Consider the following 14,529-nt stretch of genomic DNA (forward strand, 5'->3'; position numbering starts at 1 on the left):
CGAATATACCACTTCCTCCAATAGCATGTTTTTTTATATATCTTATTATGAACAATTAGCATTTTTATGTACTATATATTTTTTTTATATACACTGATATATATTATAAATTATTTTGTATTAATTTATACTGTGAACTATCTATTATACCTTGTCGTAATAATTCATCACAAATTGCAACAGCTTCATTTCTTGCTCCAATGTTACCTGCTTTCCATGCAGCTATACACAAATCAAGCTTTTCAATTAATGCATTAGGGTTGCTAGGAAGAATTATTGTTTGTATTCTTCCTCCAATTCCATTTCTTTTAATTTACACTTCTTATTCATATTTCTCCAAGTGGGGGCTATTATTTCTCTGTATTTTCCACTGCGAGACGACTTTGGTTTGTATGGGTTTGCATCAGAAGGAATTGCATCTGTCTGTATTAATATATTTCGACATTTTTTAAGGTCATCTTCTTTATTATTCCCTTATTAGAATTAAACTTTACTATCAACTTCCAAACACCAGGAGTACCATAACATGTTTCATCATCAATAGTTATATCATTATCATTAATATGTATTGGTTTTTTTCCAATATAAAATATATCATCTTTAGAATGTATTCCAAATGTAGTATCTGTAGATTTTTTACTATTAGCATACATAATTAGATAATCTGTTGCAATTTTTCCTAGCCTCATACCTTTATTTTCTTCATGATAAAGAAATAGTTCTTTAGAATCAGTTATCATTATCTCTCTATTTGCTTCAGGATAAGAACTTGAAAAATTGAGTGCAATGTGGGTTTAAACTTTTCAAGTTCACTAAGTATTAGCTTAAAATCGTTGTCATCTATACTTCCATCTACTAAAGCTTTAGAAATATAGTCACTTATTGTATTTAGTTTTGAATCAGCAAGTACTTTAATCTTTTCATACTTTTAAATTTAATTTTTTATTAACTTGCCCTCCTATTATTGATAAAACACCTGCTCCTAATGCAGCACCTTCACATGCGATAGCTACTGGTGCTGCAATTATTGTACCTAAAAATCCAATTCCAATAGTTCCAAGTGTCATAGTGCTTGCTAGTAATGAATTACCAATTGCTGAAATTATTTTTACAGCTCTATGATACTTTTTACTTAACATATTTCTCTTTTCTCTCTGACTCTCTATTTCTTTTTGAATCTCACTAATTGTGTTTAGGCAATATAGATGTGCACTAATAATCTTATTTTCTTCATCAGGTGCACTTGGAAGATTTGTATATAATATTTTATTGAAAGTTTTATCATTTGCACTCTGTGCATTTGGTATATCTGAGTAAATATTATTACACAGCTTTTGCAATTAAATGGCATTTTAATAAGTAAAAATAATTTTTTAAAAAATATTTACAATAAGTTCACAAAGCATAAACTATCTCTTTCTTTAATCAATAGATCAGAATCAGAATTACTAACAACATTTACTACAATATCATCAAAAGTTTCTGAGTTTTGCAAACTTAACATTTTTAATTTAAGTTCTTCTTTTAATGAAACTAACGCAATTATTCTAATGCTTCATTAACTACTGCACCAAACTTTAAAAGAATATACTGATGTGATAGAGACTTTATTGTAATGTCGTGTTGTGCAAATATTTTATATTTATTATCATTTATTAATACTGAAGGGTGCTCCAAATCTTTGTGAAGAAGTATTTTTAGATGTTCATCTGGTTCATCTGGTTTATCTAGTATATATATTTTTTATAAATTTATGCACTATCATTTCTTTTTATAAAAATTATAAAAAAAACTTCAAGAAATCATCGAAGTATATTCAAAAATAGAATATTAGCGAATGGTGAATTTGGTCCAAATAATAAACCTTCACCTGTTGATGTATATCCATTTCCACTATGTATGTAATAACCATCACCTACAGAACCTGCTTTACTCCATGGTCTCAAATATAAGCCATATCCTGCAGCTGTCATTTTAACTGCTATTCCATTCTTTTTCCTGTACACAATACCCCTTCCAGAAATTTTATCAACCATAGCTGATCCAGCTGCTGAACCTACTCCTGTTAATAAACCTGTTGCAAGTGCTGAAGCAACACTTGAAAATAAAAATTTTCCAGCTGTACCAAAGAAAGGTAATAGTGCTCAAAGAAATCCACCCTTTATTATAGAATTGTGAATGAGTTGCGCTTTACTTAAATCAATTATTACACCAGTACCATTTTCATGTGCTTTCGTAATTTTATTCAATTGTCTTTTTGTTACAGTTAATACATGATCACCATTAAGATCTGAATGGGCTAATTTAATACTAGCTCCATAACCATCTTCATCAATTGCTTTTTTAATTTTTTTCTATTGTCCCTCTGAAATATTTATTTTAATATTAGTTTATTTACTCATTTTTATATACATATAAAATAATTTTTTAAAATTACAAAAAATTATTTTACTTCTTTTATATGAAATGTAATAGTTACTTCTCCTCCTTGTAAATCCAAAAGATTACCATTTTGATTAAGCAATTTATTTTCCATTCTTGATATTTTTTTAGTATTACTGCTAAATATATTAAGTTATTCGGCTCTTGAACAATATAATATCCAGGACCTACACTTGAGAAAAATGAATACATAACGTTATCAGTTCCTCCGTTTATATAAGATGATCCTATTATATCACTTGTTACTCGTATACTATTAACACTTAATATTTTTACTAAATTAGTTGATATATTGGAGCCTGCTGAATATATTCCACTGTCAAAACCAAAAACAGTTCTAAATGAATTAGAAGTTTTAAAATCAACTTTATAACCAGCGGCAACAGTTAAAACTGCTCATAATGTATTTTTATTTCCTTCAATTGTAATATTTGCAACTCTTGAACTTGCATCACCGTTTCCTGTCATAATCAATTGGATATAATTATTTATATCTTTAATTTCATAACATCCATCTTAAATGTTTATATCCTTCCAAGTTGATCCATTATCTGCGCTACATCTAAAATTGTTGTTTGAAGAATTAATATTAGGAAAATTGTAATATGTCTCTAAACTAACTAGAGCCATTTTATATTCTCTGTCTTCTCTAAGTGTAATAGTAGGGCTATAATTAGCTCTTATTATACTGCTATTTCCGCTCACTGATAAATATTGACTCTTACTCATTTTTTGTTTTTCATATACAAGAAAAAAAATTTTAAAATTCACAATTTGGTATATAAAAACAATTTAATCCACTTCTATATTTTCCATAATCTTTTTTAGAAGATAGATCTATAATAACAAATCCATGAGGCTCTGACCAAGCTTTATTACAAAAAATTTTAAACTCATCTTCAGTCATATCACTTGAAACATGATCCTTATAAATGTGATTTAAATTCTTTACATCTTGTGGAAATAAACATATGAAATTTGCATTTTTTCTTATAGTTCTCCTATGGTACTCAAAATAATTTTGTGCAAGATAAAAACAATCTACATTACTATGTCTTCCTCTTATATAATATTTTTCACACTTATTTTACTTTGTTAATTGTAAATCATCAAATACCATCAAATTATTCTTATGAATATCAAGATCTTGAGGATCTGGTACATCTTCTTCTGTTTCAAAAAACTTAAACTCCATATCTGGAGAGTGTTTAAAGTTTATATGGAGTTTAAGTTTTTTTTCAAAAAACTTACACTCCATAAAAAACAATAAATATATGCAACATGATAATTGCGCTATTTGCGGAAAATTAAAAACTTAATTTGTATCATCAAAAAAAGGAGGAGATTTAGTGAGTTTGTTTAATTCAGCAACACGTAAAATAAAACTACCATGGTCGAAATTTCCAGGTGAAATACATTTACCTGGAATGAACTTTGCAGGTCCTGGTACTAATTTTGATGAACGATTAACTTCTACTGACGCATATAAAGAATGGAGTAAACCTATAGATAGAGTTGATAATGCAGCTTACCATCATGATCTTGCTTATAAATACTTTGATGATACCGCAAAAAGAAATTTAGCTGATAAAATTATGGTCAAAGAAATGGATTCTATAAAAAATCCAACAATATGTGAAAGAATTGAACGAAGTATTATAAAACCTATTATATCATCTAAAGCAAAGTTTGGGTTAGGTCTTTCAGACCCATATGAATTGGGTGTTGAAACTAAAACTACTCAAAAAAACTACAAACAATCAGTAAAGAAGACAAGGGTAAAGAAGTTATTCATATAGATCCAAAGGATCTAAATCTTATGGATCCGAAATGGACTGACAAACTTGCAAACAAACTTCATAGACCAGTTGTAAAACATTTCAGAAAAAGAAAAGTGATTGTAAATGGAATTGATGAAATAGGGCTGCTGATTTAGTTGACATGAAATCTTTTTCTAAATTCAATGACGGTTTGAAATACTTATTAATGGTGATAGATGTTTTTTCTAAGTATGGATGGATTGTTCCATTGAAAAGTAAAACTGGAGTTGATGTTGCTAATGCTTTAAATAAAATCTTTAAAAATTCTTTGAATTTCAAGGAAAGAAAGTGTCAAAAAATATGGGTAGATAAAGGCTTAGAATTATATAATAAGCATGTTAAATCGCTAGGTGTTGAGTTATACTCAACTGAAAATGAAGAAAAAAGTTGCGTTGTTGAACGTTGGAATAGAACAATGAAAGATAAAATGTTTAAGCACTCTTTAGCTAATTCTACCAGAAAATATATCGATGTTTTAGATGAAATGGTAAATAAATACAACAACACAAAGTAGCTAGTGATAAAAAGAATAAAAATATTGCTTGGTTCAATCTAAATGGAAATGTACGATCAGAGTCTGTAAGACCAAAGTTTTCAATTGGAGTTAGGATAACTAAAAAGAAAGGAGCATTTGAAAAAGGATACACACCGAGATGGACTGAAGAAGTTTTTACAGTGTCACAGATTCAGTTCACAGATCCACCAACGTATAAAATAATTGACGATAACGGTGAAGAAATACAAGGTACTTTTTATGAACAAGAAATGCAAAAAACTGATCAAAACATATTTAGGATTGAAAAAGTTATTCGTAAACTTAAAAACAAGTCATTAGTAAAGTGGTATGGGTATCCTGATCGGTTCAACTCATGGGTTGATAATAAAGAATTAATAAGTTATAATCATGGGTTGATAATAAAGAATAGATAAGTGTAATTTTGAAAAATTCTTCGAATTTACAAAATTACAAAAAATAGCTAAGAGTTTGTAACTATAATATATTAATATGTTAATATATTATTTTAGCTCAGAAATTATAGACAATAGGAAAATTAAGACAATAGTTGAAATGAGTTAAGAATTTATAGATAGTATAATAATTGAAATGACTTATGAGAATATAGGTAAGTATATGGTTGAAAATATTTTGGCTTGGAATGCCTTTTTTATTCTACTTAAAGGAATTTAATTTAGTCTAATTTAGTCTAAAGGAAAATACTGAGAAACTAAATATAAGGGTCAGGGACAAGACACAAAAAAGGATTGAAGGTTAGTTATTAAGGTTGTTTGCAAAAAAAAAAACACTAAATTAATTTTCTGTGTAAGAGATTGAGAAAGACAAAAACTAAGAGTTTTAGATACACCAAGACGTGGTGATCTAATGGTTCTAGGCCAAACGGTTCAGTGCAATGAGCATTAAAGTAACCAACACAAGGCTGAAGAATAAAGAAAAAAGGTTTGCTCAATTTGATCAGATACAGCATCAAAATGAGTGTCCTACTTTATATTGTTTTACTTCTTAGAAAGAAGTAAAACAATAAAGAACTAAGAGAAAGGTAATTAAATGAAGAGAGGCTAATTTGTCCATAAAAGACGTTTTTTAAAGCAGCTACTAACCTCTGTTGCACAGTACTCAAGAAAAAATCAATGTCATGTCAAGCCAAATCATTCATCGATTAGTCATTCGTCTTCTTGGGATTTTTGATACCCTACTGCATTGGATATCATCATCTCTCAGTGAGGTTTTTTGTTTTTGACTTTTTTTTATCTTAATGGTAATAAGCTGCCAGTTGCAATGTAATTTTTCCACACCTAACTTACTATAGATCAGTTTGCTGAACATAATGCGACTATTTTCAATTGAGATTTATAAAAAAATTAAAGCCAAGTTAATATTTTAGATTTAATTTTTCTTGATTTATTTTTCACATTTAAAAATTTTATATTCTACTAAGTAATACAGTCTCATAGCATGTATTATATGACATACTCATATCTCATATATTATACTGACAAAGTAAAATCAACTTACATATTTAACAATGCTTCTGAAAAAAAAATTATTTATAAAAAAACTTACATAAAATACCATTGATGACAAACAAATTTTTTATTGATCCATCTTGAGCATCATACCATGGATTTGAAACATACACTTTGACATTATCAAAAGATTGAGATTGGTTATTTGTAACAGAATAAACAACTACTCCATTTATTCTAATTTTATATATATAAAGAGATCCTTCCAAAATTTGACTAATTTCTATGTTCGACCACTGATTTTTTTCAATTGGATTTGTGTTAAACCTCCAATTATAGTAACCATTAATGGAAGATACAATTTCTAGAGTTCCATCACCATTTTCATGAAATGTAATTGAAGGAACTCGGTAACCATATTGACCATAATTATAACCAGTTGTAAAATGAATTACATTATGCCAGTCAGGAAGAAACTTATAAGGATTAACATCAAATGAAACCAAAAACTCTTTTTCAAGCTTTGGTATCTCAGCAACAATTTTTCCTTTCACAAATGAAGTAGGAATATTATCAATAAGGTTTTCTAAAAGATAAATAATAAATATGGTTTTACTTTTTTATTAAATATGCAAAAGAATTTTAAAGTCTTCTTTGTTTACAAGTCAAAGTGCTCTAAATAAACTTATAAAATTAACTTGAAACTATTTTTTTACGAATAAACATCACTAAGAAACTGTCGCAGCGTAAAGTACTAATTTGCTTGCAAATGATTTTCCGTTCTGAAGTTTAGACTTGATTTGATTAAAAAGGCAATGTCTTTAAATGGATTCAGGTTAGGGTGGGGTAATCTAAGCCTATTTTTAACTATTTTTGATAATGAGCAAGAAATATATAACTAGATAAAATAGAAGGCAATCTATTTTTTGAAGAAAATTTTATAATCATTATTAGACATCATTTTTAGTAAATTACATTAAAAAATTTTATATATAATTTTTAAAGTTGTCAAAGGAGCAACAATTTCACTTGTTTTCAATAGAATTGAAAATATAATTATGAATTTAAATATTAAGTAACATTTACAAATAAAAAAATTTTTCATTCAGTCATGCCACACAAAACCAAAAAACAAGAAAAAGTCAACAAAAAAGCAATGACAACCCATTGCAAATAACTTTTTTTCCGTTTTTTAAATTTTTTTTAAAGTTATCTAAATGACTCATTACTAGGAAAAAAACATTTTTTCACAGTTTTCTAAACTTTATCAAATTTCAAACCTAAAATTAAAAAAAATTTGATGACCCTCAACAACCTATTTTTTTAACGTTTTTAACATTTTTTAAAGTTTAAAAATCTAAATGACTCATTACTAGGAACGAAACAATTTTTTTCTTCATTTTCTTAACGTTATCAAATGTCCAACTTAATTTTGTTGATAACAGAAACTTATAAAAAGTATGAAGACCTTCTGCAATTTTTTTTTTTAATGTTTTTTAGGTGTTTTGAAATTTTTTTCAAGCTACCTAAATTCAACACTGCACAACCTGTTTTTTTTTACGTTTTTTGTGTTTTTATTTTATTTTAATTCTATTATTAATCAAGAATATTATGTAAAAGTAAGCAATAATAATATCAGTGAATTAAGTTAATTTTTCCATTATTGGCAACATAAACATCATCAACATGTCAACATGTCTACTTAATTCAAAACAGCAGGAAGATATGTCAAGCAGAACGGTAAGTGTCATACCCTTTATGAGACTGAACTTATTACCTCTCCCAAGGATAAGGCACAGCTATTTGCAAAGAAATTTTCTTTTAATTCGACTCTTAAATCTTATAGTCATTCTCCACCTTCCATTCCAATTAAACAGGTTTAAACAATTAAACTCATTGTTAGACATTCAAATTATTCCGTTGCTATAGCCATATCTTAATTAAACTCCTCTACAGCTTGTGGTACAGAAAATATTCCCGTCATAGTCTTAAAAAATTGTTCTAAAGTACTCTCTTTAAATAATTCTCCCTAAACTTTTTAATAAGTGCTTGACTTAGTTTTGTTTTCCTGTCTGCTGGAATATGGCATCTGTTGTTTCAATTTTTAAAAACTCAGGTCAATATTCCGACCTCTCCAATTATTGTAAAATCAGTCTTCATTCATTAGCAAGATTTTAGATCAAAATATTTCTCACATCCCATCTTGAGTCAAATAACTTACTGCCAGACAATCAATGCGGTTTTCGATCCTCTCACTCTACAACTGACTTACTAATTATTGTGACTGAAAGATTTCATTGTACATTAGATGGAGGCAATGAGGCTAGGGCTATTGTTCTTGACATATCTAAGGCTTTTGACAAAGTTTGGCATATTGGTCTTCTTCATAAGCTTGCTTCATTTGGTATATCTGGGAAAGTTTTTGAGATTATTAAATCATTTCTTTCAAACCATTTTATTAAAGTTAACCTCGAAGGCGAACACTCTTCTTTATTTCCAGTAAGTTCTGGGGTACCTCAAGGTTCTATCCTTGGTCCTATTTTGTTTCTTATCTATATTAATGATCTTTCCGACAATCTTACATTTAAAGTAGCTCTTTTTTCTTATGACTCAACTTTATACTCCTATCTTGACAATAAGTCTTCTCTTTTTGATTGCTTAAAACAAGGCAGCTGATCTTGAATCTTATTTCACTTCTGTAACAGATTAGAGCTTGCATTGGTTTGTAAATTATAACTCCAACAAAACTCAATTTCATGCAAACAATTTGCAATACTGTTGACATTCCTATATTAATAAATGGTAATCCTTTCACTGAGTCCTTCTTTTAAGGTCTTCTTGGAATATCGTTTACTACTGACCTTTCACGGAAACCATAAATACAATTAATTCCTAAGTTAGCACCCACTAAGGTTACTTTTCTTTATCTTGCTCACCATTCTTACTCCTGATTGCACTCTCTACTTTTACAAATCTCTTATTTATCCCTGTATGGAATATTTTTTTCATATTAGTTCTTCTAATGATGTCCTTCCTATTCTAGACAAGGTCAAAAATTGCATTGTAAACATAGTTGGACCCAGTCTATCTGCTAAGCTTGAGCCTCTATCCCATTGCATAAAGTTGCATATCTTTCTTTTTTCTACAAATACTATATGATTGCTGCTAAAAGAGCTATCATCTCTAGTTCCATCATTTAAAACTCATTCTTGCTTAACTAATCGTTTAGCAAAGTCTTGATTGTTTACTGTATCTGTTCCTGCATGCTCTAAAAACTTAAAATTTGTCAAGTTTTTTCCTTGCGCTTCAACCTTTTGGAACTCTCTCCCATCTTCATGTTTTCCTGACTCATACAACCTACAACTTTTCAAGTCTTCTGCCAACCATTTCCTAGCTCTCTAACTCTATTCTTTTTTTCTAGTAGCACCCAACTTTACAGTGGTTGCTTGCAGCCTTGTTGGAAGTAAATCAGAATAAAAGAAAAAAAAACTTTAAAGAAAAATTTATATTTAACAAAAAATGTGATATTTTATATTTAAATAAAAAAACGTTTTCCAACATGGGATCTAATGGCAAAACTTCGTTTTCAATACACCCGGTGTTAACTTCTGATTTGAAGTTATTATAAAAAAATATTTTTATTCTTCCTATTTATGGTGGAGATGCAACAGGACCAACAACTTCTTGTGACAAAAAGTGATGACAAAATACAAGACTTTTAACAAATTTTATTTTCTCTTTATTTTCTGAGAAAAATCGGAACTTTGACAAAAATTGGAATTTTGATATAAATTTGAATTTTGATAATAGTAAAGAAAGAATTTTTCTCTTTATTATTATCAAAATTTCGATTTTTATCTTAAGTATTACTTATAAACTTATCTTATATAGCATATTAGAATAACATATAGATATGATTTTCATGTCTTAGAAAGTTAAAAATTATGAACTGCTGTGTTACATTACTGATTTAGTTAAATTAAAACAGATTTCAAAATTAGGCAACATTATAGAATAAGGTTTTATTATTTTTAATTGCAATATAATTAATTGTATGTTCATGAATGAAATTAAAATGGCCTAAAGCTATTTATGATTATTTTGAGAAGGATTTAAAACATGATATTACTAAAAGGTGTTCCAAGAATGTTATTAAAAATTTGCAACTTTTATCCAGGTTTTACCTACTAATAATGTAAGTGAAAGTTTGAATAAAATGCTGAAACAAAGAAAATAATATTCCAAGCAATGAAGCAAAGGAAAAAATAAAAAATATCTCACAAAACTATCAAACAAATTTAGTTTTACATTCAAAATGTATTAAAATTGAACCAATATATACTGTTAAAAACGCAATAAATGATAAAACTTCGAAAGTTTCAAAAAATAACAAGTACACATGCTCAAGTGGGGTTAAAACTAGTTGCTACCATATTAAAAGTGTTCAAATATTTTTGAATGAGAATGTTGATAAAGATGTGAGTTTAAAATCTAAGTTTGTTGCGAAAACATAAAAATTAGAGTAAAAGTAGAAGATAACGACCTTGGCCAAAAGATGTTGATATAAAATTTAAAGCAGCAGCTGACTCGCACAGCAAAATAACATCTTTATCAACAATATATTCAACAGAATCAAAAAATAACAAGTACACATGCTCAAGAACTTCAGCTTCAACATTCTATAACACTTGTGAAAAATTTCAACAATAGTGAGGTTTACAACCATGATTTAATTTTAGTTGCAATCAATACTGATAACAATAAAAGATTCCATTGGTTGCTAGGGATTATAATGCTAAAGGAAAGAATTGTTATGATAATTGATTCTATGAAATCACAAAACCTCAGAGACAAACAACTTATGTATCTCAAAAAAATTGCTTTTATTTTAAATATTCGCCATGAATAAAATTTGACGATAGTGCATGGCAGTGTCAGTGAAGTTCAGTTTTGTTTAGAACAAGGTAATGTGATAATTGTGGTTTTCATTTAATTTTAAAAGCAAATACAGTTTTTTAACAAAAAAAATGTCTTGTTCCAGTTCACATAGCCCACAAATGGATTGCATTTGTTTTTCAACAGGAATTTACAATTTGCCATCTGCAAAAAACAAAGTATTAAAAGACAATGAGTTATACCATTTTAAACAAATAAACAATTCAAATCAATCTAAAATCCATCAAAAAGATAACATACTTAAACTTTTAAATCAATTATTCAATATTTGAATAAGTGGTCAGTTTGTGAAAAATCAAATTGCAAACTAAATGAATGTCATGTGTAAGAACAACTTTTTGTGTGCGTTGCAATGGATTAATTTGCATTTTGACAATGGCAAATAAAAATATGAATATTATCAATGCTCAAATTGTTCATAACTAGTTTTAAACTATCTTCATACACAGTATCTTGTAACCTGCTTTATATTGAAAAAAACTCAAATACATTTAAAACTTCTTTTTTTAGGTTGAACATTTGATATAGTTAAGAAAACTGTGGAAAAACTGTTTTTTTTCCTAGTAATCAGTCATTTAGATAATCTAAAAATTTTTTAAAAATATTAAAAAAATAGGTTGGAGAGGATTGTCATAATTTTCATAAGTTTTTTTATTAATAAAGTTAGGTTAAGCACCTGATACAGTTAAAAAAACTGTAAAAAATGGTTTTCTTCCTAGTAATGAGTTGTTAGGGTAATTTTTAAACATTTTAAAAAAACCCCAAAAAAGAAAAAAATAGGATCTGGAGGGTCGTCATACTTTTATGAGTTTTTTATTAATAAAATTAGGTAGGAAATTTGCTAATGTTTAGAAAAAAAAAGAAAAAGTGGTTTTCTTCCTAGTAATGAAACGTTTTGGTAAAAAATTAAAAAAATATTAAAAAAAAGTAGGTTGCAAAAGGTCATCATATTTTTATAAGCTTTTTATCAAAATTAGTTTGGGCATCTGATGCAGTTAAAAAAACTGTGAAAGAATAGTTTTTAGCTAGTATTGAATCAGTTAGGTATTTTTAAAAAATTTTAAAAATTATTTTAAAAAAAAGATCATTCTATTTTTATGAGGGTTGTTCTATTTTTTATGAGTTTTTTTATGATTAAAATTAGGTTGGATATTTAATAAAGTTGAGAAAACTGTGAAAAAGTGTTTTTTTCTTAGTAATGAGTCGTTTAGGCGATTTTAAAAAATTTTAGAAAAGGTAAAAAAAAAGTTAGATATGATGTTTGTTTGTTGAAACTTTCTTGTTTTTAGGTTTTGTGTGGCAGGACCAAATGGAAAAAAAAATTATTTGTAAAAGTTACTTAATATTTAAGTTAAGATTTACATTAAATTTAACAACAAAAAACAACATAAATTTCAGCAGATTCATTTCCCACGGATTAGTATTACCCTTTCTCATTCATTTGATGTCTGTTAGTTGTTTTTCAAAGAATGTAAAATAGGATAATAACAATTATTAATTTTTTTTTTGTAACGAAACTGAAACCTTTTACATTCGAAAAACAATTGCATGCAAAAATAGTATACAGCAACATTAATTTTTTAAAAAATTCCCACACCATTTTATTTAATTTTGTTTACACATAGTACAGTTTAACTATTGATTTCAATTTTACAATTAACTTTTATATGATGTTCTAAACTGCTTTTAAGCAGATTCCAATCAACTGTTTATATTTGTTTATAAATAAGGCATTTACAAATGGTCCCAGCTATACTGTGTAAACTTGCTCCAGCGTGGCGCGAGTTCACTATAAATAATTATTTTATTATTGTTATCTATTTTATTTATTTTCATTTTTAGGTGCAAATATATTATATATATTCAAAAGTATTTTGAAACATTGGTGTATAGTTTTGAATATTTTGGATAAACTTGTTTTCAGTGCAATATTGTAAGAGAGGAAGCAAGAAATGCAAGAAACTTAATCACCTTTAAACCAAAACAAAATGACTTACAGAAATTCCAGCAACAATTTAAAGTCAAGCGGGTGCATTTGGATGAAGAATCTAGACTCCTCTTTTAAACAGAAATGGAATTCAAGGATTCCATCTGTTGAAAAGCTAACCAATCTCAAACAGGTACTGACAAACTGTCAGCATTCTAAGCAACTTCACTTTTCTGTTTAATAGCAAGAAACTGTGACTGAATCAAATCAAAATTATGATTATGAATATAGAATTGCTCAAGAGGGAAATTTTAGACTTTCCACTTTTATCCAGCACACTTATCATAAAGAAACTCAATGATCTGATTATAAGATAAAAATAAAACAAAACTATATGACAAAAATAAAAGTAAATCTAATAAATTCACTGCAACACTTTATGTCAGGTCAGGTTATCCTCCTAATGGAAACATGTAACCCAGTACAAACTACTTTATGTCCTGATGCCTTGTAGGATATGCTTTTTTAGGCAAAGGCTAGGAGAAGCCAACTTGGACTTAAAACACCCCCTGCCTTTGGGCTCTTGGTTGAGTAAAGGCTAGAGATGGTGTCTCTATAAAAATACTCATCTTGGGCAGATGTTAAACGCAACCGGCTACTGTCTTGCAGAAAGTTTCCTAGGCAAAAACATAAGTTTCCTAGGCAAAGAGGTAAACAGATTATGCCTGTTGACTAGCCTCGCACCCCTTTGCCTTCTATTAGGCTGGCACAGCTGCATTTAAACTAAATTGTTTCCATTTTAGAATGTTCAATGCTGGATCTTCTTGACTCAATCCATGGATCTTGCACGTGTCTTTGTTTTTATGACTAGGCAACTCATTCCATTATCACATAATGAGGGTACAGCTCTAAAACTCAGTTTTATGTTCTGAGGCTGGCTGGTAGTCAGATTTTTCGAACACTGTGGCAGCTCTCAGAGAGGCTGATTCCATCAACAGCTGTAAAATATCAGAGTACTAGCAGTGCTGTGTTGTGCATGGATGGCCCCTGTTCATACTTTTGATGTGCATTGTTAAGCCACATTTGAAGCCCTTTGTTACGGCATAGGGTTTATTAATATTAATGAAGCAACTGCTTGGTGTATTAAATAGTGTACTGAGTACTTTCTATGCTTTGGGTCAAGTTCTTTAACAAATTTAAAAATGAATAAAGTACTAAAACTATAAAGCACAAAAAACCATCGCCATCACCAAGTTCTCTAAACCTATCATTCACTAATATTTGTGGTCTTTGAAGTAACTTTTTTTCTGTTGAGTCTTATCTCTTGCAAAGTTCACCAGACCTACTTGCTCTTTGTAAGACTAATTTGAGTTCAGCTGTCTTATCTTGTGATTTTAGTGT

At 28.4% G+C, this 14,529-nt stretch overlaps 1 protein-coding gene across 1 annotated transcript in view; it reads right to left on the bottom strand.

The window, feature by feature from the left end:
- Window positions 1-14,529, bottom strand: part of LOC100207579 (uncharacterized) — a 176,503-nt gene that overhangs the window by 60,937 nt on the left and 101,037 nt on the right. Inside the window, exon 20 of the mRNA XM_065806065.1 lies at window positions 6,343-6,831. Coding sequence (XP_065662137.1) covers window positions 6,343-6,831 — 489 coding nt within the window. The remainder of the gene's footprint in view (window positions 1-6,342; window positions 6,832-14,529) is intronic.

The sequence above is a fragment of the Hydra vulgaris genome, chromosome 09, assembly GCF_038396675.1.
Source record: "Hydra vulgaris chromosome 09, alternate assembly HydraT2T_AEP".
NCBI classification, from domain to species: Eukaryota; Metazoa; Cnidaria; class Hydrozoa; order Anthoathecata; family Hydridae; genus Hydra; species Hydra vulgaris.